Genomic DNA, 27,893 nt, shown 5'->3' on the forward strand with positions numbered 1-27,893 from the left:
TAAACGACATGTGAACAGCACATGGTCCAGATATCCTGGCTAGTAATTTAGGATATAACTAATTTTATTTTAAGCTTCGACGGCACCAATAAGTGATTTGATGGTTGCAAATTCAGTTTACTGGCAACTCGAAAACGAAGCCAGTAAACGAGTATTTGTGAACATCAAATAAACAATTGATATTAACTACACGTTACAAAAATACAGATGATGACATTTTCCCCGAATAATTCATTAGTTGGTGATTATCTTGACTGAAGCTATCCCTTTGAAGTACACAAAGAAATAAAAGATACACAACAAAGAGGAAAGTCTATTTCATATTTTGACTATTCACAAATTCAGATCAGAAGAATGATCAAATTGAATTTTATGACAAAAAATGTAGCAACATTTGATTAGCTCTTCATATAGCGATTTCATCACTGTCGAATGCTGCATGGTGACGGTAAGTTCCTTACCTGAAAATGTATCTCCTTGGCTAAAAGCATACTGCATATTCAATACAATTTGTAAAAAATTATAATCAGCAAAAACAATGGTCAATAGTATTTTAATATTTGAAACTGCTGACGTGTACATTGTATTTTTTTTTCTGTGCTAATCGGAGATACCATAAGAGGTAAGTAAATGAACAAAGGGTCTATTGATTATATTATTACAATTTGAAAAGATATCCATGACTCCGGGAGCTTTATTTTATACATGCAATTAATACAGAAATAGAGTGATGCAAGTCAAAGAATAGAAATCCAATGAAAATAAAACGATGCACAAAAAAAAACATTTTTTTTTACAATAACATAAACATTTATCAATGATACTCTTCAATAATATAAACAACCAATACAAATAACAGTTAATTAGGTATGTTTGCATTAATTATTTATCTTGTGATATCACCAAGCATCATGCAAACGGAGAAAACTTTACAAAAACATACCAAAAACTAACAATTCATTTAAATACAAAAAAAATAACACGAATAATCCAGTCGTTATATTACGATCACAACGATCACTCCATTTACGAGAAAAGTAGTGGACAGAGGGCGCATAATTAATTAAATAAGATTCATACCTAACAATGCCATGTTCAGATTACCATTTAACTTCAACAATCTAGTTTCATCTAGATTTGTTTAATTAGACAAAACTCTTGTTTAGTTAAACTGTCTGTGCTATGTCATTTGCAAAGACAGACGTTAAAAGAGAAAACTGGACTAGTTTTAAAATTGGAACAGACCACCGTATGATCCGTCTACTTTTAATAACTGGAATCCAGAAGACATCTACCTAAAATAAAGCACAAAAAATAACCACATTATTCAACTACTGAATCTGAGACGTTTTTTTCTACAGTTTATAATGTACCAAATATTGTTAACCTCTTCTTATTGTCAGGCTATATTTTGACAGTTACTGAAAAAATAACGTTGAAGTGCGTATGTAAATTAAAAAATATAAGATGTAAATGAGTCCTTGCATTCAGGAAACAATCCGTTACTGATTTCCACTTATATAAGGCTACGTAGAAAACAAAAATTTGAAATATTTTCATGATCAATGTTAATATCAAGTTAATATGAGTTTGATATAATTAGGTGACAAATGCGAGTTACGATCTATCATCTTCATTGAACTGTGTCGCACCCAAGAAAAGTGAATGGCAAGAACCCCCCTACTACTTTGAGAGAATCACAATTTGATACAAAGATGTTGCATAAAAATAAATTTAGATTGAGAATGTAAACGGGAAATTTGTCAAAGTGACAACAACCCGACAAAAGAGCAACATTATAACATTCGTTTATCTTGAACTTAAATATGTTGATAATTTGTAAGTGATGTTAATTAAATGCTTATAAAAAGACCAAGTTGAATATGATTGCTTTTATTGCACCAACGTTAACTTTATGTAGACATAGGCAGAAGGGGTTGATTGAATGCTGGTGTGCAACATAATTTCAACACCCTATGCTATATCACAGCGACCATTTTTTTTAAAATTTTTTTGGTCGAAGAATTCTTTAGTTCTCGAAGAAAACCACCGACATCAAGCAGAAAAATACAAAAATAATAAACAAAATGCTAAATCTTAAGAAAACATTTAAATAACCATTAGTTTTTGTATGTGATTTGCATATGCATATGTTGGTCATTCCTGTTACTCCATTTTAATTTTTGCATAAAAATGAAAATAAATAGATACAGTGCAGAATTGACTAATTGATTATTCGGTCTAAGTATCCATTCATTTCATTACAAAATACTTCTTAAACTTTGATCGCTTCTAATTCCTTAAATGGAATGGTTACAACAATTATTTACTTAAGAAAGGAACGAGGAAAAAAGGAAAAAATGGATCAATTAAAATAAATAATTAAAAAAAAATCGCAAACAGGTGACGTTTATTTCCTGTTTTAGGATCATAATATTCTTTTTTTTTTTCGGAAAAAAAAGGTAATGACTGAATGCTTTGTTTCTCAAATTATATAGCTTAATGGAAATAGAAAAAAGTTTGAATATGCATATTTTGCTTCGGATAAAACGACTGCAATCATATTTAGCATTATAAAAGAGAAATGTACGAATTTAAAACATACCTTTCTGTTTTTGCAAGCTGAATAATTTCGTTGTCTTGGATGAATTCCTTCAACGATAGGAAACATTTGATTTTTGCTGGAAGCGGTAGTGTTGCAATCTTCGTTTCAATTTCAGAACCGTTTGATACCATTAAGAGTTGTTGTCGAATTTCTTTCCTACACATCTTTGCTAAGGATATCTGACTTTTAACAAAGTTTTCAAAGAAAGATTTGAATTCTGCTTTTTTTGATTCAATTCCATGCCTTTTATAGATGCCGTTATATCTTTTTAGATTTTCCAAATCAAGTTTGGAGACATCAAATGCACGTATCCACTCTTCTAGATTGATATTCCATCCACAATGTAATAGGTATTCGGCAGTTTGGAAAAGTCCGTTACTTATTAGCGAGAGCAATGCTGATCGGTTTGTATCTCGATTTATTCTAAAACGTGAAAAGCAACAGTGTGTAACTAAAACATAGAAACGGTATATAATTCTCATAAATAGTGTATTTGAAGTACAGATTTAAAACAGTATGCTTATATATTTGACAGTTTGAACAATACTTTGAATACTTGGATCCATGTTGTATATAGATTAGGCCGTAAGTTTTCCGTTTGAATTGTTTTACATTGTCGTTTCGGGGCCTTTGTATAGCCGACGATACGGTATAGACTTTGCTCATTGGTGAAGGCCGTACGGTGAGCTATAGTTATTAATTTCTGTGTCATTTTGATCTCTTGTCTTCTACCACATCTTCTTTTTTTCTATGTTTTGACGAGATTGATGTTTTTATATATATTGTTATTTGAATACTCTGGCATGAATTCTTATTAAAAAAAACCAGTTCCATATAAGTCCCTATTGATTCCAAAGCATTTGACAAAATACTTCCTCCACTCCCCCCTCAGATATAAATATAAATCAGACATTAACGGGTTTTCACAAGTAGGCTGGACAAATTTGGTATTGATAAGCATACATTTGCGTAGACGTAATATTTAAAAAGATATAGCGAGTTGATGATTTTGTGAAAAATATTCATGTTTTTCTAAATTCATTAGTTTTGCTTGAATAAAACGGTCCCGAGTTTGAATCAAGAGCAATGACCAAATACTACCATGCAGATACTTCTTAACAACTACGACTTTGGCTTTAAAAATAATAACAGTTCGTACATTACAAATTTATGGGTTTTTTCAAAGTGCATTTTACTGGATCTGAGATTCTAGCCAAACAATACAATTTACCGCACGCTACTTTAAATAGTGCATATATGAGTAAATCGTTGATAGAGTAAAGACCCTAGGCAAATGTTTCTGTGTACATCCAGTCGATTCCGGAAAACATTTTCATATGGTTTACGTGTTTGGCAATGATGAAGCTTTGAGTCCTGATTATGGCTTAATAAAGCTATCTTAATTAACAAAGCAATATATCAAGTTTAGAAAAACAATTATGCAGATAACTTAATTAATAGTTATTATAAATATCAATTTTATTTAAAAAAAAAAAACCCGTTTTTTCTTCAAAGATACATGGTAAAATTCATATCCTAAATATCTAGTTTTGTGTACACTTAATCTACACAAGGCCTAAATTGACCATTGACTACATGTAGACAAAACATGATTTAAACAACATGTAAACATTGAGTTTTATCAATGGGAACGTAACTGTGTTTAGTTTACGTGAGAATTACACTAACTCAACATCGAGTTTTGGTCAATGTGAACAAGGCCTAATATTGTATTGCATGTGACCTTCCTGGAAACCTGTTTAATGATATAGATAATTCATGCCTGTATTCAATTTTATGTTTTATTTACATGTTTATGATTCATTTAAGCAAACAATACACAAAGGGGTAAATATCATAAGATGGGCAGCATCTTTAAACCGTTTATTTGACAAAACTGTCTATGAGGAGTTGTTAGCATTAAATGCATATTTTTACAATTTTAAAGCATTATGCGTGAGATTTAAGGATGTTTGCTCCTCTACTTTTTGAATTTTTGCCAGATTTTCGAAATCCTCTGGTTTTATCCATGTATTAACATTAAACAAAATTGCCCACTAACCCCTATTTTTCTTTTCATATTTTTATTACATATGATTTAAAAAGCCATATTTCAAAATCTTATGAAATCCTTGTTATTTTTTCAAAGATTTTTAAACAAAAAAGGTGCCAATGTTAAGTGAAAGAAAAATCTAGAGAGAATTATTTCCTGCCAAATTTTCAACGTCTTATATCTCAAACACCAGCACACGGACCCTCCATTTTTTTCTGCTTTTTTTTTTGTTTCTTTATTTATATACTTTCAATTTATAACAGTCTTTTAAAAAGCTTGTTATTTTTAAACAGAGTAGCGAACATCCTTAAATATAATAATTATTAATAATATTATTTACTGTTTTTGAATAACAAGACTGACTCCATGCTTTCATGGTTTATTTTATAAGCTAAATTTGATAGCTATATCTATATGATTAAAAACAAAATTTAAATTTCAAGTAAACTATTGTTTCGAGGAATTTGAAAATGTGAAACCATGTAATATGGAGTGAAAACCAACTCTGAACAGTCATATTCCGTTACCAAACTGTTTGCAGCAAAGCTGATTGACAAGTCATTGACTTTATAAAAAGTCATCATGACTAAAATCGACAGTCGACACTTCAGTTTCCTTGTATAAGATTTTTTTTGTCACACTTTTTTTTAGTGTTTAGTAGCAACTTTTAAAAATAAATATATTGCATCTTCCTTCCTTATTGAAAGCCGTTTCTAAATAGTTTGCTATCTCTCAATCACAACATCTCTTTGCTTGTATATTACGACATATTAAACATTAGATGACATTGTGTGAATAGAAAACATTACGTACATGTACCTTGCCTCGTTTGAATTAAAATCTACAGGGCATAGATCTGCACCTCCACATACAAGTAGATTAAATAGAGACAAATTGATTGTTAGTTCCATGCACGTATCTTCTTTTGGTCCTTTAAGCTCGAGATTCTTAATGTCTTTGATCATATTTTGCACAACAAGATCTAAAGGCTTTTCTCCAGTGACGGATTTTGCGTTTAAGTTTGATCCATACTTTACGAGAAGTGCTGAAATTTCATATCTATCCTTCAACTGGCCTATAAAGATAAAGCTATGATTGTTTGTCAAACCAATAATAATAATAATAATAATAATAATAATAATAATAATAATAATAATAATAATATTAATGATAATTAAATAAACCATTATAGGGCAATGTACGGTCTTCAATATGGAGACCGTGACGACTCACAGCGGACAGCAAGCTATAAAGGGCACACAATAAAACTAGTGTAAAACAATTCAAACGGAACCACATCAACAAACGACAACTACTGAACATCAGATTCCTGATGTAGAAAGCATATTACATACAATATTATAAAAAAATCCAAAACAAAAGACAATGCTTATGATAATATCAATGTAACTATAGCAGTTGTTTTTTTGTTGTCACACATTAAATAAAATTGAAAAAGAAAACAACGATAGAAAGAAGGATGAATACGACCCAATTGTCAAAACTAAGTAACATAGCATATCTTCTGCATGTAAAATGAAAAAAGTTTGTTTACAATCCCCAAAATAAATTTCTGAAAGGTAAAACGATCTCAATCACAAATACGCATGCATAAACCATTATATCATAGCAATCAGAACAGCACATACATATAAACATACAGAACATCTGAACAGCAACCAGCAATATTTATACATTGGGACGATAAGCAACATTTACTTGGGCACAAAAAAGTCACTCACATGGAAAATAATTCACACATAAACGGTTTTCCTGCCATGATATTAGTGCATGTTAAAACATTTGTAGTATGCAGGTTTACTTATTGATATGAAAAGGGATTGGATGGAGACAAAATATGTCAATTAGGAGATAACTGTATTGTATTGTAAGCTACGACGGCATCAATTGGGGATTTGATGGTCGCAAATTAAGTTTACTGGCGACGCGTTAGCGGAGACAGTAAACGGGTATTTGCGACCATCAAATCCAAATTTGGTGCCGTCGGAGCTTAAAATACAATATTGTTATCTCCATTCTAATGAAACTGACAGAAAACAACGTTAAACATGTATTTAAAATCTGTCATATGCCCTCTGCGCTTGCGCGTACGTCCCATAGCATCAATTGTCAATTGATGCCATGTAAGAAAGTGACGCTATCCAATCAAAATGAACGTTGCAAACGTTGCTGCATTAGAATGATGATTATACCCAGCCACTTATGCATGTTCGTGTGAAAATCAAAAGTAAGGGACATTGTCAATGGTTGTCTTTCGCAATATGTGAATAGATTTTTCATTTGTTTGTGTTGTTTCGATCTTCCACGTCGAATGATTCTTATTGATGAGTTGCTCAATGTTCTTTGGTTTACATGACGTCTTTCGTCTGATGTATATGAGCATTCTGTGGAAAGGTTCATATATGTACATGAATGTAAAATTGAAGGTCTCCCAAACATTCAACATAAACAAGCGATGAAAAAAATGAGGTGACAGCTCTTTTAATTTCCTTAAATATTAAAAAAAACTGAGATAATTATTTTCTTTCTTTCAAACCTGTATAATTATATCTTTAATGGTAAATCGTTAAAGATTGTAAATTATCCCGTTTTCTTAGTCTTATACGTTAATATCAATAGTGTGTTTACTTACGGGTACAGTAAATATTTGCTTTCGTGCACGATCTAAAATATTGCCGTCTCTACGTGTTGTATGGCATACGATCATTCGATGAACCGGCGTAAATCATAAGAGGACTATGTATATGTTTTATTTATAGAATTCTAGTTTGATATATGTTGTATCAAATATTATATCAAATAAAACGTTTCTTTCCCAGAATCCCAAACTATGTGTACATTTTATCGACAAATACATTTGTAGCACAACTTTACTTACCAAGGTCACAAGCATAATGTAAAGCTGATTTCTTCATTTCGTCAGTATAATTTACGTTAGCGCCGTGTTTGATTAACTCTTCTACAAGACCTGATTGTCTTTGCTGAACACTGTGCATCAAATCAGACCTTTTTGTATTACGTTTGGTATGATCAGTTTCTGTGTATAGTGGGTTAAAACTATATCTATTTGAAGGAGTACCCTCGAATGAATCCTCAAGGCAGAATCCAATGTTTGGGTTCGCTCCGTTCGCCAACAATATTTTTCTTTGTGCTTCATTTGTACCTGTTCAGTAAAGTTAAGTAGACAATGTTTCAATGCTAGATATTGTATGAGGTACGTATACAATGTAGAACATAACATAAAATATGTCCACATACCATCCTTCATTTCAATGTTACAATATCCAGTTTGTAATATGCAGTATGCAATATCGAGTCTATAGTTGATGATATGTTAAAAAATTGTGTTTCATATAAAGATTAAAACACAAAAGATAACTGTGCTTGAGCGTAATCACTTGCATCGCTTATTATCGGTACAACAAGCAAGTTTTTAAAATCAGCTGACGTCAAAAAAATATGTGTATGCTCTCCCTACGGTACGTAGTAAATGAATGTTATGATTTTTGGTCTCCGCGGCCATCAGATAATATGCCGACCGTTAGTCCTTTTCGATAACGGTAGAAAAAAATGTAAATGGTATATCACTAGGAAAACGAAAATATAACAAAAATGACAAAATCCGAGGAAAATTCAAAACGGAGAGCACGTAATTAAATGACAAAATCAAAAGCTAAAAAACATCAAACTAATGGACAACAACTGTCATATTCATGACTTGGTACAAGGAAGGTAATTTCACATCAACTTGAAACAAAATGCACTAGTTCCTTATGACACATATTCGCGTTATAGAAGCCGGATTACTGTCTTAATTGAAATTCACGAATCAGTACTAGTGATAGTATACGACTAGAACATTCGCAGGTAAAGTTTTTGGTTCAGATACTAGTAGTATACCATGAAGCTGTCGTCACATCAACTTTAAATTCAATTCAATGATCATCGTTAAGTGACAATTTTGAATATTTTCCCAAACTTTCAAAATTGATTGTTGTTTACATACTTTTGTATCACTCACTGTTTTACGTCATATAACTAATGACCGAATGGTATTAACATAAATATTGTAATGGAACAATGACAAGTTATTAATATCCTATTGGAACCAAGTTGATTGGACTTCAACTTCATCAAACACTAACTTGACCAAAAACTTTAACCTGAAGCAGGACAGACGGACAAACGGACGAACGGACGAATGAACGAAGGAACGGACAGACGGACGAACGAACGGACGCACAGACCAGAAAACATAATTGCCCTCTGTTATCGTAGGTGAGGCATAAAAAAATAAATACACAATCTATATATATATCTTTGAAAACGAATGACTATAAATAGATTTAACTAACCAAAAATACAGAAGTAGCTCAATACTGTCCCTCCTGTTTTGTCAGATAGATTTATTTCGGCACCATACTTCAAAAGAACCTTGAAAATTTTCTCAAACGTGCGATCGTTAGATTCGCAACTCGATAATCCATTTCTGATATATTTTTCAACCAGAGAGAACAATGCAGATCTTCCATGTACGTCTACTAAATTAACATTGATACCCTTTTCAAGCAGAATTTGCGTAAGACAAAAATCATTTTCTGAAGAGAAAAAAGATAAAATTATGAACTTTCTACTGATTCAAACCTTATTGAGATTTTATGCAATACATACTTTCCACTGATTCAAACCTTATTAAGGTTTTATGTAACAGACCACTGCGTGTGATTTCGACTCCTTAAAACGAAATCATGATCATTAACTAGGATACTTACACCTATATCATGATACATAAAATGTATGTAAACATTAATTCCTCAGCATTATTACAGATTTAACAAGTTTATTTGGTAAGACCATCAAAACAGATTCAAAATAATATTTTTGTTCATTTAGTAATTGTCAGACAGAATTTCAAATATCTAAACAAATATTTTCAAACATAAATATACAATTATTTTGAAACAATCAGAATCTGATGATCGCCAAACGGAGTGGGGTTATGTATGTCGATAGAAGTAGACATTGCTTCAATGTATAAACACACGTTCATGTGTTATGAAAGTCTTTACGACCTTGAAAACATGATGGTTATTTAGGAGTACATTTCAAAAAGTTATAATTCAAATTATAAATGATTTATATACATTCTGCACGGATAGGATTATAAATGTGCTGTTTTTACACATATGTGAACTCCTTAACAATATCGAAAAGTGGCTCAATCTGTACAACAAATGAGACAGACCATATATGTGTCAACCCAGAATTTATGTATTCCACTTCGGCTGACAAGTATACTGTGGTAGGAAGTATGGGGTATATGGGAAATCAGTGTTGTGTCCAGAACACATGGAAACATAGAAAATACTATTTAGGGTTATAATTGATGAGAGATAAAAAAAAAAAAAAACATATTCTCACCATTTTACATCTAATTTCACATATGTTTCTTCTCAAATTGTGTCAGAATTACCTCCATTTGACACAGTCTAATGTTTTATCAGTGATCCTTAATGTAAAGTTGCTAATTAAGTTGTTATAAAAACAGTCAATGTGCAACTTTATATATAAAATATGCATTTAATGAGTTACAATTTATGACAAAAATAAGCAAAGACCCATCGAAACAACATCTGATAAACAAATTAAATAATACTTTTAGATATTTGGATGATATTTTGGCTCTCAATAATGACGACTTCAGTATGTATACTAGAGACATTTATCCTGTTGAACTTATTTTAAATAAAGCTAAAACTAACAATGACCACTGCCCTTTCCTCGATCTTGATATCTATATCACTAACTATGATAAAAGAGATGATTTTTCATTTCATATCGTTAATTATCAATTTTTAGATGGTGACGTTCCCTTGTCACCATCTTAGGTTGTTTATATATCTCAACTTGTACGATTCGCTCGTGTATGTAACAATGTTTTAGATTTTAACGAGAGAAATTTATGTATTACTGAAAAATTATTACACCAGGGTTTTCGATATCACAAACTAGTCAAAACATTTACCAAATTTTATCATCGGTATAAGGACATCATTCGTAAATATAGCTCAACATGCAGACTTTTTATACGTTCAGGTATTTCAAATCCAATTTTTTATTGAAATATTCTTTATGAAGCACAAAGGTGTCAGTATTCACCTCCGAAACTAACAAAACCTTTGAATAGACTTATTAAGAAGGGATATAGTTGATATAGTTACGATACTGTTGTCAGGTCAGAAAGATTGCATGTTTTGGCGTTAATATTGATTCACTAATAGGGTCTTTGCATCGGAACTCAACACATTTATTCAAAAACTAGTTGTTGGCATGACACGGGTTATGTTCTTCTCATATATGTTATGATGGTATGATACTAAACCCCTAACGGGAAGGATTATGCCTGATGTTCATATGATGAAATCATTATCTTTCAGTCAGTCTAATTGAAGTCTTGAGGTGGCATGTCAGTTAACTGCTAGTAGTCTGTTGTTCTTTATGTATTATTGTCATTTTGTTTATTTTCTTTGGTTACATCTTCTGACATCAGACTCGGACTTTTCTTGAACTGAATTTTAATGTGCGTATTGTTATGCGTTTACTTTTCTACATTGGCTAGAGGTATAGGGGGAGGGTTGAGATCTCACAAACATGTTTAACCCCGCCGCATTTTTGCGCATGTCCCAAGCCAGGAGCCTCTGGCCTTTGTTAGTCTTGTATTATTATAATTTTAATTTCTTGTGTACATTTTGGAAATTAATATGGCGTTCATTATCACTGAACTAGTATATATTTGTTTAGGGGCCAGCTGAAGGACGCCTCCGGGTGCGGGAATTTCTCGCTACATTGCTGTTGTTTTTTTTTCTATGGTCGGGTTGTTGTCTCTTTGACACATTCCCCATTTCCATTCTCAATTTTATTATTGGCCATATCATAGGCTGAAGTATTAATTTCCCTTTATCTTAACAAATTCAGCATTAATGAATTTTGTATCAAAACTGAATAAACTGCATGAAAAATACAAAAAAAAGGCAATGAGGAAAAATTCCTTATAAGAAGTCTTTGTAGATCAACGATTTACTGTGTTAAAAATGAATTTGAAACATATAGTCACTTTGAACCTTTGCAATAACAAATACGTTAAGACTATATATTTTTTTGTTTAAGATACAATTGTTAATTCCCATAAACAAACCAATGACCTACTTCAGTGATTAATAATTCGAACTTATGGGTACTAATATATTGAAAAATAAAATACAGATTTGGATCTCCAATTACAATAGGATTTTTGTTTCAATACTTCAATATTGACTACGGTAATTGGAATTCATGTGAGTTTTTTCATAAATTAAGAAAAATTATATCATAATTGTATCCATAAGTTCGAATTATTAATCACAGTGTCTTCCTCTTTTCTGGTATTTAAAAAGTAAATATGATGAAGATTTAATATGGAAGAAAACTTCTGGAAAAGGAATGTACATTGAAAAAAATTGAAACTAAAATACCGAACTCCGATCAGAATTCAGACAGACGAAGTCTATAAATTAAAGTACTGCGTTTGATGAACAGAAGACATCAAACACCAAGTGGCAGTCGCTTGTTTAAAGAATTGCTGAATTGGCATTTGCCTGTGGTAGACATTTCTATCATATTGTTTAACTGTTTTGTTTACGCCTTTTTGATTTTATAATGTTAATAATCTAAAAATTTTTGCGTCATGTTTTGTCTACAAACCTTAATCAGGAAACCTGTGTTGAGATAAAAATCTTATCATATGTTTTACATAGTAAGATTTAACATTTGTGATGATCGATATACATCCACTTCAACATTTAAACATACACATTTTTGTTTTTGTTCCATTTACTGGTTACCTTGTAAAATATTAACTAATTGTATAGTCGACACCCTGCGAAAAATCTTGAATACATACGGAAGAAGAAGATTTTCTGTGCAATTTCATTGAAGTTTCATATATTTTGCCATTGAGATCAGATATAAAGTAAACCGATAACTGATAAATCAAGGAAGGAACTTTCCATTTTTCAATCGGAAACAAACTCTTTGTGATCCTTTCGTTCATTATTTCTTCTATGTCCAACATTGGCATATTTTGTTCAAGAGAAGAAGAAAAAAGAACCGATTTGTTATTGGATTTATAAACATACACAGCAGCATTACTGCAACGCAAGCGACATTCATAGGAATATAAAAGATGAAACAACTCCAAACTGATTATGAATAACTGTTAAACCAAATAAAAAAATGGAATGTAGAAAAACAGACTTTGAGTAGTCAGTCAAATGTTTCAGTCTTTCACACAGACTGAGAGTAATTATTTAGTACATGAGTGAAATTATATTATATAACCACATCATATTTCATAAAAATGTTTCGTTATAAAGATTTACCTTTTCCTCTATTACTTTCAAAAACAATATGAAGTGCAGATTTTCCGCTAGAGTTGGTTACATTGACATTTGCAGAAGCTTCCAACAGGAATGTTGAAGTCTTGACATTTCCTAATTTCAATGCAGCAAACAACGGTATATGATTCTGCAAGTGCTTATTCGGATCAATTCCATATTCAAGTAATGTTGTGACCAACTGAGTTGTAAGTGATGTTACATCTACATCGCATGTATTAAGTTCTCGGGAAATAACCGTCGAAAGATACAATACCGACTCTCTGTTAAAATTACAAACCAGTTTTGAGTTATGACTTTCTAGCAACCTTCTAACAACTTCATATACGTTAGCCTTTGCTGAAAAAAAACCAGAAAGTAAAAACATATGGATCGAATTATTTCGTGTTTATATAAATGAAAAAATCACCATCAGTAAAGTATCATTAATGGTATTTAAAGGAACATTTTCTTTTTAAAGATTAGAACAAGTGGTCTATATCTGAGATTAGAACAAGTGGTCTATATCTGAGATTAGAACAAGTGGTCTATATCTGAGATTAGAACAAGTGGTCTATATCTGGGATTGATTGAATATGATCCGGTCATCAATACGTATGACAAAAAAAGCGTTATCAGGTAAATCATTGTTTAATCATATTCCAATATTGATGATTAAGGGATAAATTCATAATAAATAATTGTGAACCCCCGGATTTACTTTTTTTTTAATCAAATAAAGTCAGATTTTTGAGTTTTATTTATGCCATATATTTTTTTAAATTTTTTTTTCAACTTTAAATATGTTATTTCACTACTGGTTGTTAACAATGTCCCTTAGCGCTACAACAATGACGCTAAGGTTCCTCCCTGTGTTGTTAATTGCTAATGAAACCAGGGGGTTTGATTAGCAAAATATATCTTATATTTATATCTTGTGTTAGTTGCATTTTACAAAGTATGCATACGAGCACACAATACATATATATTATTCAGTGATCCTATATATAAACAATCATATAAGAAAGTAATACAAAAAAGAACACCAAATAACCGGATTTTTGCCCGTCATTTGTTTTGATTATATAAAACTAGTTTAACCGAAAGTAGAATGATCAAGAATGATCAAGCATGGTTGTTGACCTCATGGCTTGACAAATAATTTTATGAAATGGTGAGTAATTTATTACAGTCGTCAAGTCACTTATCAAATGTGTAAATTTTTAAACTTATAATAATCGAATATTTCAGGTAAGTAAGAAAGAAATATATTGAAGAGATCAAAGAAGGAGCTATTGACCCCTGATCTTGATTGATTTGTAAATTATTAATTGATTGATTGATTCTTTGTTATTTAAATACTGTAGTATTTATATAAAGTCTAATTCTCATAAAAAAAAAATATATTTAGTAATTTGAAAGATTATAGACTTAGTTTACAGAATTTGATTTCAATGTCTTTTTTTCAAAAAGTATGGAATAAAAATATCCTTTTATTTATTTCCTAGTTTTCAGTATTTGTCGTCATATATTTATGAAAAAAAAAGATGTGGTATGATTGCTAATGAGACAACTTTCCACAAGAGACCAAATGACACAATAATTAACAACACGTTGTCTACATAATTTGCATGTATATACTGCAGGTTTTCCATGTGTGTAATATTCAAACTAATAAGGCGATGACATCAGGACAAAACGATAGAAAATAACTTCAAAAATGATCAACAGACAAAAAAAATGTAAAATCACAAAATACTATACTCCGAGGAAAATAAAAAATGGAAAATCCCTAATCAAATGCAAAAATCAAAAGCTCAAACACATTAAACAGATGGATAACAACTGTCATATACTTGACTTAGTTCAGGCATTTTCTTATGAAGAAAATGGTTAATTGAACTTGGTGTTATATAGCGCTTTACATCTCACTTGTACGACAGTCGCATCAAATTCCATTATATTGACCACAATGCGTGAAGAAAAATAGACAAAAGGGTAAAAAAACATAATTAGCAGTCAATATCGTGTTATAATCTTAGTCACAATAAAAACAACAAATATTTAACAAATAATCACAAACAATAATGTGTCCCTAGTACACGGATGCCTCATCCGCACAATCATTTTCCATGTTCAGTGAACCGTGAAACTGGAATAAAAACTCTAATCTAGCAATAAAATCAGAAAGATCATATCATAGGGAACATGTATACTAAGTGTCAAGTTGATTGGACTTCAACTTCATCAAAAACTACCTCGACCAAAATCTTTAACCTGAAGCGGGACGGACTAACGGACGATTTGAAGGACGGATGGACGGACGGACGAACAAACGGACGAACAGACCAGAAAACATAAATGGGGCATTAAAAGAAGATACCAAATTTTACAACCTCATTCATTGCTTTCTTAGTTTTGTATTTTATTTATGTATGTTAAATCCAACCATAAAGGATTGCAAGTTTGTACGTACTGGGACCGAATAGTCAGATTAACATTAACTCTGACGTAGAATCGAGAGTTTGACGTCAGAATGTAAACTTCACACAGGTAGAGATTTGAAATAATTTTATCGTTTAAAGTATGAATAGAATATAATTTATAGTTTTGATAGGTATATCCTCTGCTGAATGTAAAATATAAGTTTACCTTGTCCTTCAATTGACATTGATTTCTTTTTCATGATCATTCTTATCTAATTTTGGCAATTTTGAACGACTCATAGCCTAAAATAACACGGAGACCCATCCTTCCTATTACATTTTTGAAAAAAAAACATATTAAGGTCTTCATTATGGCAAAGTATAAGGAAATGGGAATCATATACCTATGAGCTACCTTAAACGAAATGGAAAACAACTGTCATAATTCTAACTCGCAACAGACAATCAATGAAGGACTCCGGGGAACAGAAGCTACAATGTCTTCTACACTCTGTCTGTCTGTCTGTCTGTCTGTCTGTCTCTCGTCCTCCCTCTCTCTCTCTCTCTCTCTCTCTCTCTCTCTCTCTCTCTCTCTCTCTCTCTCTCTCTCTCTCTCTCTCTCTCTCTCTCTCTCTCTCTCTCTCTCGATCGATCGATCGATCGATCGATCGATCGATCGATCGATTGTTTTTCATGTTAAAATGTATTGTAGGTAAAAGCTATATATGTTGCCATCAATTTACGCTGCATGACGACACAAATTAAATCAGGTTAAGGTGTTACATTCAGAACCGATTGAAGACCTCAGTTGTTCTCAATCGTCATGTTTCGGAAAATACTAAATGAATTTCTTAGGAAGAACAAATACTTTACTTTGAAAAAAAAATGTTTTAGAATATATTAACACATTCTCTAACCGAACAATATAATCACGACAGCTTTTAAAACCAAATGGTTCCAAAACGATGAATCTACATTTTCTTCCTAACACTTAACCGCTCCCTCTTTTCTTCACTATTCACTAGAACACACCAATGATGTCACGGGTCCGTGACTGAATTAAAGTATAATACTATGCTTATTATCAATTATTGGTAATATTAATTATTTGGAAAACAAAAGGGCCTGGAATGAAGTATTTTTTTTATCAGCAGCAGTGTCCTATATAAGATATAAATAACGTTAAATTCTTTGATTCGCTGTTTTACGTCATGCAGGCTAACCAATTGAAAAAAGTACCTATACACCTAGATGTTAGTCCAGATGTTTGGTATTCGTATTGACTTCTTAGAAAGTCATACTGATCAAAATACTACAATAGGGAGCAATATGACCATGATTGAATTTAGTAGTGTCAACCCTATGGTTATGACCAGTGAATATAGCAAAATCCTAAATACACTGTATGGTGATGCGCCTGTCAGATACGGAACGTACAGATAAGGTAGTAGGTAACAGTTGAATAAACTATCGGTATCGAATTCGACCTGGAACTTGTTAATTATTGGCAGTATTAATTATGTGGACAACAAAAGGAGTGCTGTAATTTTAATCAACACCATTGTCCTATATAAGCTATATATAAAGTTGAATTCTTTGATTTGTCGTTCAACCCCATTACGGCTGACAATTTGGACCTCGTTATTTTATAATAATAGATACTGGTTTTAATGAGACCAATTATATGTACTATATTAAATATAGCACCTTCTTACAAAATATAAACCATCGTTCATCAGACTTTTAAAAATTAAATACTAGTAGTCAATATTTGTAGATACTTTGCACTCTTCCTGAACACTTAGGCAACAATATGCATGACACTTTGTGACACTAAGGGGCCACCATGCGACACAATGTTTGCTTTGTAGCTTTCTTGTATCAATATATCAAGTAAGTATGTGTATAATGATCATGTAAACATGACAATATGTCAAATATGATAATTGGATAAGAAAATCAAATACGCTCTCCTATTTAGAAATAGAAATGAGATTAAGCATGACTATATTAGCGATGAGTCTCGTGGAGACGAAACGCTCGTCTGGCGTATCAAATTATAAGCCTGATACCTGTAATAACTATAGAAGGTATAGCTAAATAACGACAGCTATGTTATACTTGTTTTAGTTTATACATTGTCCGATTACTTACGATGTTTTAGACAGATGTGTACCGCTGTATCACCAACTACATTGTGGTCAAATACATTTATATAACCAAGGTCTGACTTCAAAAGTACGTTTAAAGTTGTCAGATATCCATTTTTAGCAGCAATATGCAACGGCCCGTTTCCTTCCTTATCTTTTACACAGCATGCTCCATTTTTTATAAGGAATGCCACTATCTCTGATTTGAATTTATCTCCTTCCATATAATCATATCCATATCCTTTATTAGACTTCAATAATGATAATAATATTGATTTTTTTACGGAATCTATACTGCTTAATGGGCGTCCACTATCAATAAGAAAGTGCAAAAATTCCAGTGCACCATTTAACGCTAGAAAAAATAAATAAAGTGTGACATTTATTCTTACTACAATATCAAAAGGAAGATATGGTTAATGTCGTCAAACAATTAAAATTATTGTTTAAACTGCAAATGTTGATGTCATAAAATAATGGTTTTAAATTAAGTTATGAAATGTAAAATTCACTACGGAATTACACATTGTATTGTTACTTTCTTTTAAATAACGCGCTCTGACTAACAATTTGGCCTTATTTTCCAGGGGAGAATGATTGAATGTGCAAAATGCTTTTGATGCATGTTTACAAATCTGTTCGTGCATGTTTAACGAAAATGTATTATAAAGATACCTGGGGTTAGCATAAATTATATCTTTTTATTACTTCTTGTACCTTGAACTTATTAACCCGGTGTTACATGTAGTCGAGGTGATATTTACTCAAATCTAAATCGGAAATGACACGCTTTCTTAGAATCAGGGGGTAAAAAAGGATCGGAAAGATCGAAAACAGCCAGTGGAATATCTTGATTTACAATTTCATAGAATCAAAGTGTTTTTGGTTTATTATCTGCGGTCAAACGGCATTTGATTGGGAAAACAAACTTGTCCGAAACCCAGAAATGTTGGCTGCAATGGGATTTATTTACTAAATAAGGCAATATCTCATTTACTCAGGGCGGCCATTATTTTTGTATATTCAAAAGTGGGCGTATAGCTTATCCTGGTTTTAATTTATTATAGTACGACAAACGTTTGTTATATCCATGTCAATATTTCGGTTTTGATTGAAAGGTAATAGAGGTATACAATAATGCGACAGCAACCCAACGAAATAGACAAAGACAAATCAAGACATTTAATTTAGGAGTTATCAAACAGTTTTTTACCAAAATTTCTATACATAATTAAAAACCATTTGTTCCGTTTTGTTCAGATATCATTTAATTTTTTTCCCATTCAAATGAGCTTAGGATGAGAAAAAATCTACAACAACAGTATGTCCGGGTTTAAAGGATAACTTATCAAACCTTGATATTGAAAATGTTGTTTTGGGTATTTTGTCTTCGATTAAATGAGATAGTAAACCACGTCCGTTTAAATACAATTAATTTCTGGTGTCAAATGATAGCTTACTTTACCCTGTACATTACCGGATGTACATAAACTGCAAAATTAGCCGAAATAATATACTGTGTGTATACAACTGAGAATAGAAATGGGAAATGTGTCAAAGTGACAACAACCCGACCAAGGGAAAAAAAAGCAAAAGGACACCATTTGGTCTTCAACAGCGAGAAAATCCCTCAACCGGAAGCTGGCCTTAGCTAGCATATTACAACAAAAATGTAAACTAGTTGTATGTTAACTCCCACTAGGTTAGTCAGTGCTTCGGTAAATATACATGTGATAAAACTGTGATAATCATTGTTCTACGATTTAGGACATAAATTTGACCTACACGATTTTTGAATGTCTTGCTTGCTAATTCGGTGCCTGTGGTTTGTTTGAACGTCTAACATTTTACGAACTTATCGTTTTTATTGAATCTGAATAATACATAAATAAAATTGAGAATTAATACGGGGAAAGTGACAAAGAGACAACAAAGACGGTACAAACATGTTGAAAAATCATATCATAGTGTTCAACAACGAAAATATTGTTATGATATCAGTATGTTGCAGACGTATTCATAACCTAAATAACCCTGCTATTTGAAATATCGTCATCGGTCGTTCCTGAGTGACGAAACAAACACTGAAAATGTTAACCACAGCACAATTGTCGACACGGACACAGATACCAGCAGACATCAATGTGCTACCTTGGCTTTCGAACACACCAGTCTGTAATCCTATTGAGCATCTACAAGACCAACTGGATAAACGTGTGCGCAAGCGTCAAACCAGTCTGATACCGTTGATCAGCTCCGATAAATGTTGCAAAAGGATCAGTTCCACGCAACAATAGTGTAACCTTGTTTGCATCAAAATCAAGTCATGTATCAGTCTCAGCAGGGAGGGGTGCTCATACCCGGTACCAACTATATTGGCATCGGAAGTAACTTTGATTGTGATCCATTTACTTCAATCTAGAAGGAATTAACTGTCGTCTTCTCAAGCAAATACGTTTTTGGTGAATTTACTTATTACATGTAGTAATTGTAAAATTTTCATTCCAAATACATTTTTTGTGTACATGTATTAAAATTTAAAAATCCGTTATGCGTTTCTTTTTATATTATATCATTGAATTTCCTATTTTCAATTAAAAAAGTGGTTTGGCAATATATCCTCCTTTTTTTGGTTACAGTTTAATACGACACTAGGAACAATCCAAAATAATACCAAAACTCTTTTCTTTAAACAATATTGTTTTCTTAACTTACAAGCATGAATTAATTGCAATACTTTACCAGAATTTTTACAAAATGAAATAAAAAGCGAACAAATATAAAATGTGATTGCGAATGACTCGGGACAAGAACATACGTACTGTGATTGTTTCAAACATGTTGAAATCTTTAAATAAATATATTGCAAATCTTATATTCACATTCTACAACAATACATTAATTTCCGATTCTGGTTCAGTTGGTAAATTTTGAGTTTGAAATTAAATTGACAGAAATTGAAAACTTAGCCTCACAAAAAATATCACATTTCTATCATAAACACAATTACGGTTTAAAACCAGTACCGAAAAGTAATGGTTACTTGGTTGGTTAATCTCGCGATGAATAACAGTTCTTTCAGATGAGTTATTGATAAATTATGATATAACCAAGTGAAACTGCGAGCTACTGCACCATGAAAATATCCGCGCCCAAATATTTTAGTAAACAAGAACTTAATTAGTGATGAATTTGAAAACGCATCACTGTATAGCCGTGAAAACCAAATTTAAGAAATCCTTGTATTGTAGTTTCTGAGTAAAATGAGACAAACATTTTCAATTTGGCTATCATGTGCAAAATGATACAAGCGTTAGGTAAACAGGAAGTTGTTGAGTGATGATTCTAAAAACGCATCACACGGTAAAGCTGACTTATATACACCCTGAATCCTTGTATTGTAGTTCCTGAGAAAAATGCGACGACAATATTCATGGGACGGATGGACTGAAAAATGAGAAAATAATGGACAGGCAGAGCACAACAGTATACCCCTACTTTTTTAAGTGGGGTTATCACTTTACAATTGTAGGTTGCACTTTGTAAATACATCTGTTTCTGAAATCACGCCTCTACTATACAATATCCATAGATACATGTAGTTCGTTTTGTTTACATACTGGTTCCTAGATATGTCCTCTATGTTCATGTTGTAGAGAAATAGTTTGGGAAATATATCCGTATAAAACATATTTTTGCGGTGAAAATTGAATTTTGAAATAGTGAATATATTTGAGTAGTACATAATGTAGGTATAGGTATAACAAGTTCGGGGCATAAAAATATTGAAAATATGCCGCACAGTCCTGTGTTTTGACCTTTGAATAAAATAGTAGTGCATATCGACTTTCCATTCTAGGATATAATATATAAATATAAATTTTACAAAACTTCATTGTAAAAGTGGCAATATATTTGTATACTGACTTAGTTACATGTATTTCAATAATCTACTCTTTACCATCGGCTAAAAATCAAACTATTCAAGATGTTTTACAACGCCAATCAACATTCAGTGTTGACAATCCAAAAAGCTTCTTTTTTGTGCATTGGAAACATTTCAAATATATGATCTTCAAAATATATACTCATATAACGTCAAAGCAATTTACATATAAAATCTAAATGAAAAATATTAGTAAATCTTAAATTATCAAACTACTGGAATAATGTTCTTCAAATCGATACAGTCCAAGAGACAACACTTAACTATCTAGCTATCAAGCATATCAAAACTGTTCAGCCGCATATATCATACATCACATTTCAACCTACACTTGTAGATGTTCGAAAATGTATTATCAAAAGGATGATGCCACGAACATATACCCTACAAGCTGATCGGCATAAATTCAGCAGATATGAAATTGCTCCAACATATCAGTTGTGTAATCAAAAACCAGAAGACCTTCCATATATGCTTACTACCTGCTCAGCATTAAGTGAGACAAGAACAGAACCAAGAGAAGCAAAACATATGCCCTTTATCATTTTTGTAATAACAGCTGTTAAATAAAGACAACAGTAGTATACCGCAGTTCAAAAGTAATAAATCGATTAAGCGTAAACTAATCTGTAACAAAGTAGAACCGTGGGGAAACATCAACTATAAGAGGAAATAACGGACTAACAGAAACAATAAACTGCTACTAAACCAATCGTCAACATACATGTCCATTGAAACGTCCACATATATTGTTAAGCATAAGATATAGTTAAGAATAATTTGAAAAATACTCACAATTTACCAAAGACAGATGCACAAGAGGCATCTCATTTTTATCTTTTGCACAATAGTCTCCTCCATGACGTATTAGGCATTCCATTCCTTTAAAATCGTTTTTCTTTGAACAAACAAATAATGTATTATTCAAGTCATCTCGAGCTGGGATCGCCCCTGCCTGTAACATTTTCTGGATAAATGAACTAAGAGAAGGAGTAAAATTACAACCATTTAGAAAATGATAATCATCCATACTCCAATATATCGTCTGCTTACCACACAGTATATCAATTGCTTTTTTCAGAACTGTCTTGCCCATACCATCCAAAATATTTAGCTTCGCGTTTTTTTTGGAGCAAACATTCAAATATTGGCACGGCATTTTCATTATCTGCATATTATAAAAAAAAATAATCATCGTTTATGTCATACAAGAATATACGAAAATGTAATAATAAAATTTGAAAACGTTGTTATATCCTTTAGTATCGGGATCTACCTTAAATAGTTGACATGTATTTATGGTACACATAAAACTAACTTAACGGTAATTACAGTAGCAAAATGTTTAAATGATCTCAATCGACAATCAATTTCACAATTTCCGTATGATTAAACTACATCATCCTTTATGAAAAGTTAACAACTCAGGGACACTTAAGGTTGAGCAGTCAATGCTACACTATTTTCATGCATCGTGACAAAAACAAACTTAAAATAAAATTTCATTTGATACTATCAACGAAAAAAAACCACCTTCCGATATTTGGCAATAAAGAGATAACAAACCTTCAAATTTCCTGACCATTATATCTTATATTCCTTACTCTAGGTCACGTAGCAGGACATTGACAAAGTCTTGTTGTTGCTCTGTCTTTATGGTAAGTTGTCTATGTTGTGTTTACTATTGTTTGACTGTTGTGCTTTATTTTAGCCGTGGCGTTGCAAGTTTGTTTTCGACTTATGACTTTGAATGTCCCTCTGGTACCTTTGAACTGTCGGTTTCAACATGTATGCAAGGGAAACACATACATTATATCATGATATATGTGGTGGAAAATGTTGATTTTATTTTAATATGAAATACTGAAAAGACTGTAAAAGATTTTGCAAATGTTGCTTAACATAGCTTAAATATCTTTGAATCATTCAACTGTATATCAAAACATAAATATATAAAACAAAACAATTTGGCTCACACAAAAATAACAGCCCTGACCGATGCGTATTGGTGTGCACGTGTCAACAATGGAAAATACTTCCCTTTATGTATATGGATCGCATTTGAATTTTTCGTAAACAAAAATTGAAACAAAGTGTTCTTACGTTTACGCGATATATGAAATTAAGAGCAATATCAATCTATTGAATGTATGATCAGTTATCACTGCAATTCAAATATGAAGCTTTTTATGAAGATATTTGAATAGGCGTATAAAAACAAATACGTGATAGTTAATAAAATCAATAAGAATACCAGGATTTAAATATCAAACGCCACACGCACAATATTAATTCGTGTATAGAATCAGGGACGCTCCAATAAAAAAAAGATTAAAAGGCCAGAGAAACTAAATTACAGAGCGTTGAGGAACCAAACAACAAGTAGTTGTGTTGTAAACAGTTAATTTATGATAGTAACCAAACATATACATAGAATTTTCGATAAGACTGACAATTTTACAAATATCTACTTAAAGACAATGAAGACGTTACATGTACCTGGTTCGATATGTTTCGACATTTTTGTTTAATAGACAATTTCACAAATTTCAATTTACACGTATTTTTTTCTTTCCGTATTGTGTCCGTAAGTCTTTACAAAATATTATAACGTATATATCATCACTTGTTTTGTTTTATTAATGAGCTTTTAAATGTTTTAAAGACCGAATACGGGGATTTCATTAATTTGTATTTTAAATTAACTCCTACATAAACATGTCTTAGTTTTCTTTTGAAGACTACCATAATTGCACTCGACAAGTTTTCATAATATCTTCTGGATTGCAAAACCTGTCTCTCTTGTCTTTCAAACAAATGCTTATAAGACGCTTATCTTAATCGTCTATGGAGTGGTAAAAACATAAGCGGTACTAGTATCCAAAAAAATGCGTTTGTCTTACTTCACATTTCAAACTAAGGAGTTTTCAAATCAATCAAAACACTAACATGACTAAGGGGTTCTACCCTAGTCAAAGATTTTTTTTGGAAATGTTGGTCTTTGAATACACTAAATTATGGTTTTATGATTTGGGAGAAAAGTAGCGAATGCTCAATAAACTGATTTATGTGTTGGTTTTATTTACCATTTATATGTAGCTAATGAGCGATAAGTCTATTAAAATGCGTTGAATTCGTTTCATCAAAAGTAACTTTATTACAGAATTTCATTTTATTACAAATAGCGTCGTTACACCGCGCAAATTTGAACGTGTTATTAATTCTAACCTTTTAAATCAATCATGTTATGTAGAGCAGTTCCTCTCTTTCCAACATGGTTTACATCGGCTTTGTGAAACAATAACCTTTTCACGGATTTAATGCATCCAAGTTGACAGAAGTAAATGAGTGGTGAGTCGTCCCTTTTGTTTTCTACATTTACATTTACCAATTCCTCAGTAGACAACATTTTGAATGTAACGCTGTCGACAACAGCGCTATTGTCTGACATATCCTTTGCTTTGATGTATTCCCAAAACTTATGAAAGAAGACATCAACATGTTTGCCTAAGCCTTGGTGATCAGTAAGGGCGTCTAGGAACAGCAAGCACTCTTGTGGCCTGTCATCTGTTGAAAAACACCGCACAAATGCATATTCACAGAAAGAAAGAACAAAGTCATCAAGTTTGATAAGCACATCAACATCGATTGTCAGTAGTAATAATACATTTTAATATACTATAGTCTAGTATTGCCCTTGATTGTCAATTTATGAGTCGTATCTAGACGAAACGCGCGCCTGGTATTTTTAATGAATTTATACAAGCTTAGATCTTTACCAATTCTGGTGGACCTTCTGCTCCCTAGGGTAACACTAACTAAGTTTTTTCACTTTTGTTTTGACATTAATTATCAATGGTCTTTCTACTTAAATCTACTGTTCACAACATCTTGAAAAACTCGAAATACGAAAATTGTTCTAACGTCAGGCATTACTTTCTTCTTCGTATTTGTCACATTGTTGTGGGAATCTCATGTTTTGATTTGAATTCATTTTTTTATATATAAATAAGGCCGTTAGTTTTCTCGTTTGAATTGTTTTACATTGTCATATCGGGGCCTTTTATAGCTGACTATGCTATATGGGCTTTGCTCATTGTTGAAGGCCTTACGGTGACCTATAGCTGTTAATTTCTGTGTCAGTTTGGTCTCTTGTGAACAGTTGTCTCAGTGGCAATCATATCAAATCTTCTTTAGTATATATAATGCTTTTAAGTTGGTACTACATGTAGTATTTGAGTTAGCATCATAACTGTTTTGATTCTAGCACCATGAATGAGTATTAACAAGTCGAAACGCGCGTCTAGAGTCACAAACTTTACGCCTGATATACTTGGTGAGGACTGTATATCTCAATGATTCGATTCTAATTAACCACTTCTTTATTCTCTTTACTAATTGTTATCATAATATTAATTCCCATTTTCGGTTTTTCCTTTCTGTTTTCGTCTTTTTAGTGTCTTTTATTACTCCATTTTTCATCAAAATTATTGTTATTAGATGATACTTAAAGTTACTGTTATTTCTTTTTTTTTTATTCATTGAATTTATATATAATTGCGTTTTTTTTATCAAATACGGTTGTTGTGACTTGATTCCAAATAACTAATAAAGAAACTTAGAATAAAATTGTTCTAAATGTACTTACCGATCATCAAACACATATCAAACTCATTTAATCTATTTTGTCTCTGAAGTAACAAATCAGGATTAGCAGATAAAATTTTCTTCGTTCCGTCAATCTTCAGATTTTGTATTGATAGTTGTAAGGGAGTATATCCATCGTTGTCTTGAAGATTGACGTTTAATCTCTTCGATAAAAGTGCCTCGAGTATTTCTAACTTTTTACTCTTTACATCTCCGTACCGGAAAATTTGCATTTCTGAAAATATATTGTTTTTATTAAAACCAGTTATGCACAACGGAAGGTGTTGTTTACAATAACCCGGTAACGGTTCTGGTATACAATTGCTTGAAACTATTTCAGAACAAACTTTTAAAATTAATACACGTATAACCATATTCACACTAAGTTATATCTGTCTACGTTCGACCCAAATAAGGTAATCCGGGTTAAATGTATTTAGTGCGAACCCGGCTTAATAATTCTACTGATTGTATGTGCCTCGACTTCCATATGTGAACATGAAGTGGAGCTAATTCCGCGGTTGTCGCTTGTGGCTGTGTTTCATATACATACATTATGCCGTTAGTTTTCTCGTCATTGTTTGTCATTTGTAATTTCGTGGCCTTTTATAGCTGACTTTGTTGTATGGGATTTGCTCATTGTTGAAGACCGTACGGTGATATATAACATAGAAATGCTGACTTCTGGGCATTGACTTTTGATACTGTCACTGAATAAAAACTCTTCCAGCAATGGCATCGACCCAGTGGTTATATATTAACTCACCATATATAACAGGCTTGAAATTGTATTTGCGCCAGACGCGCGTTTCGTCTATAAAAGACTCAGCAGTGACGCCCGAATCAACAAAACTTAAAAGTTCCAAATAAAGTACAAAGTTACAACGCGTTGGGGCACAAAAATTCGGAAATGTTTTGCCAAATACGCGTACGGTCAAGGTTATCTATTCCTGAGGTTAACTATTCATGAGAAGAATTGAGTATTTTCAAATTATTAAAACAACTCTTAATCCTATGCCGTCTTAAAATACCAATCTTATCTATGGTGTTATAGTTTTGTTACAAAAAACATGTTGGCGCCTGTTAAAACATTTTAAACCCGATGCATTTGCGTTATATGCACATGTCCTAAGTCAGGACACTTTCCAGTGGTTTAAGTTAGCTGATGTGTTGTTCATATGCGTTTATCATTTTTATATAGATTAGATCGTTAGTTTTTCCTGTTTGAAATGTTTTACACTGGTCATTTTTGGACCCTAAATAGCGTACTGTTCTGTGTAAGCAAAAGCTTTGTGTTGTAGGCGGTACCTTGACTCATAATAGATTACTTTTTACACTTTTTGACCTGGATATAGAGTTTGCTCTCGTAGAATATCTTCTTAGTTTGTGTACATGTAACTAGTTATCAAGATGGTAATGTAATATGAAAAATAGAAAGCAAGCTTACTGTTAGACCTAAAGCAACTATGTAAAACATTTTGCCCATTTTCACCAATGTGATTAGTATCTGCGCCGGATTCCAAAAGCATTTTGACAATTGTTGGCATAATATTTTCTACTGCTACGATCAGAGCAGAATCCTCCCCAAATGGTGTTGTATTTGGATCTGCTCCTTTTTTAATAAGTTCTGCAAC

General features: G+C 32.0%; 1 protein-coding gene across 1 annotated transcript; it reads right to left on the reverse strand.

Moving 5' to 3' along the window:
* Window positions 1-480: 480 nt before the first annotated feature.
* On the reverse strand, window positions 481-26,488 carry LOC143084411 (uncharacterized). The gene is made up of 10 exons (XM_076260788.1): window positions 26,261-26,488; window positions 24,841-25,179; window positions 22,408-22,780; window positions 17,671-18,021; window positions 13,097-13,450; window positions 9,035-9,277; window positions 7,558-7,842; window positions 5,472-5,733; window positions 2,606-3,028; window positions 481-1,295 (listed from the first exon to the last, which is right to left on the reverse strand). The coding sequence occupies exons 3-10, from the start codon at window positions 22,775-22,777 to the stop codon at window positions 1,292-1,294; spliced, it is 2,292 nt and encodes a 763-aa protein (XP_076116903.1). The 5' UTR covers window positions 22,778-22,780; window positions 24,841-25,179; window positions 26,261-26,488; the 3' UTR covers window positions 481-1,291.
* Between the last annotated feature and the right edge of the window lie 1,405 nt (window positions 26,489-27,893).

This window comes from Mytilus galloprovincialis, chromosome 7, assembly GCF_965363235.1.
Source record: "Mytilus galloprovincialis chromosome 7, xbMytGall1.hap1.1, whole genome shotgun sequence".
NCBI lineage: Eukaryota > Metazoa > Mollusca > Bivalvia > Mytilida > Mytilidae > Mytilus > Mytilus galloprovincialis.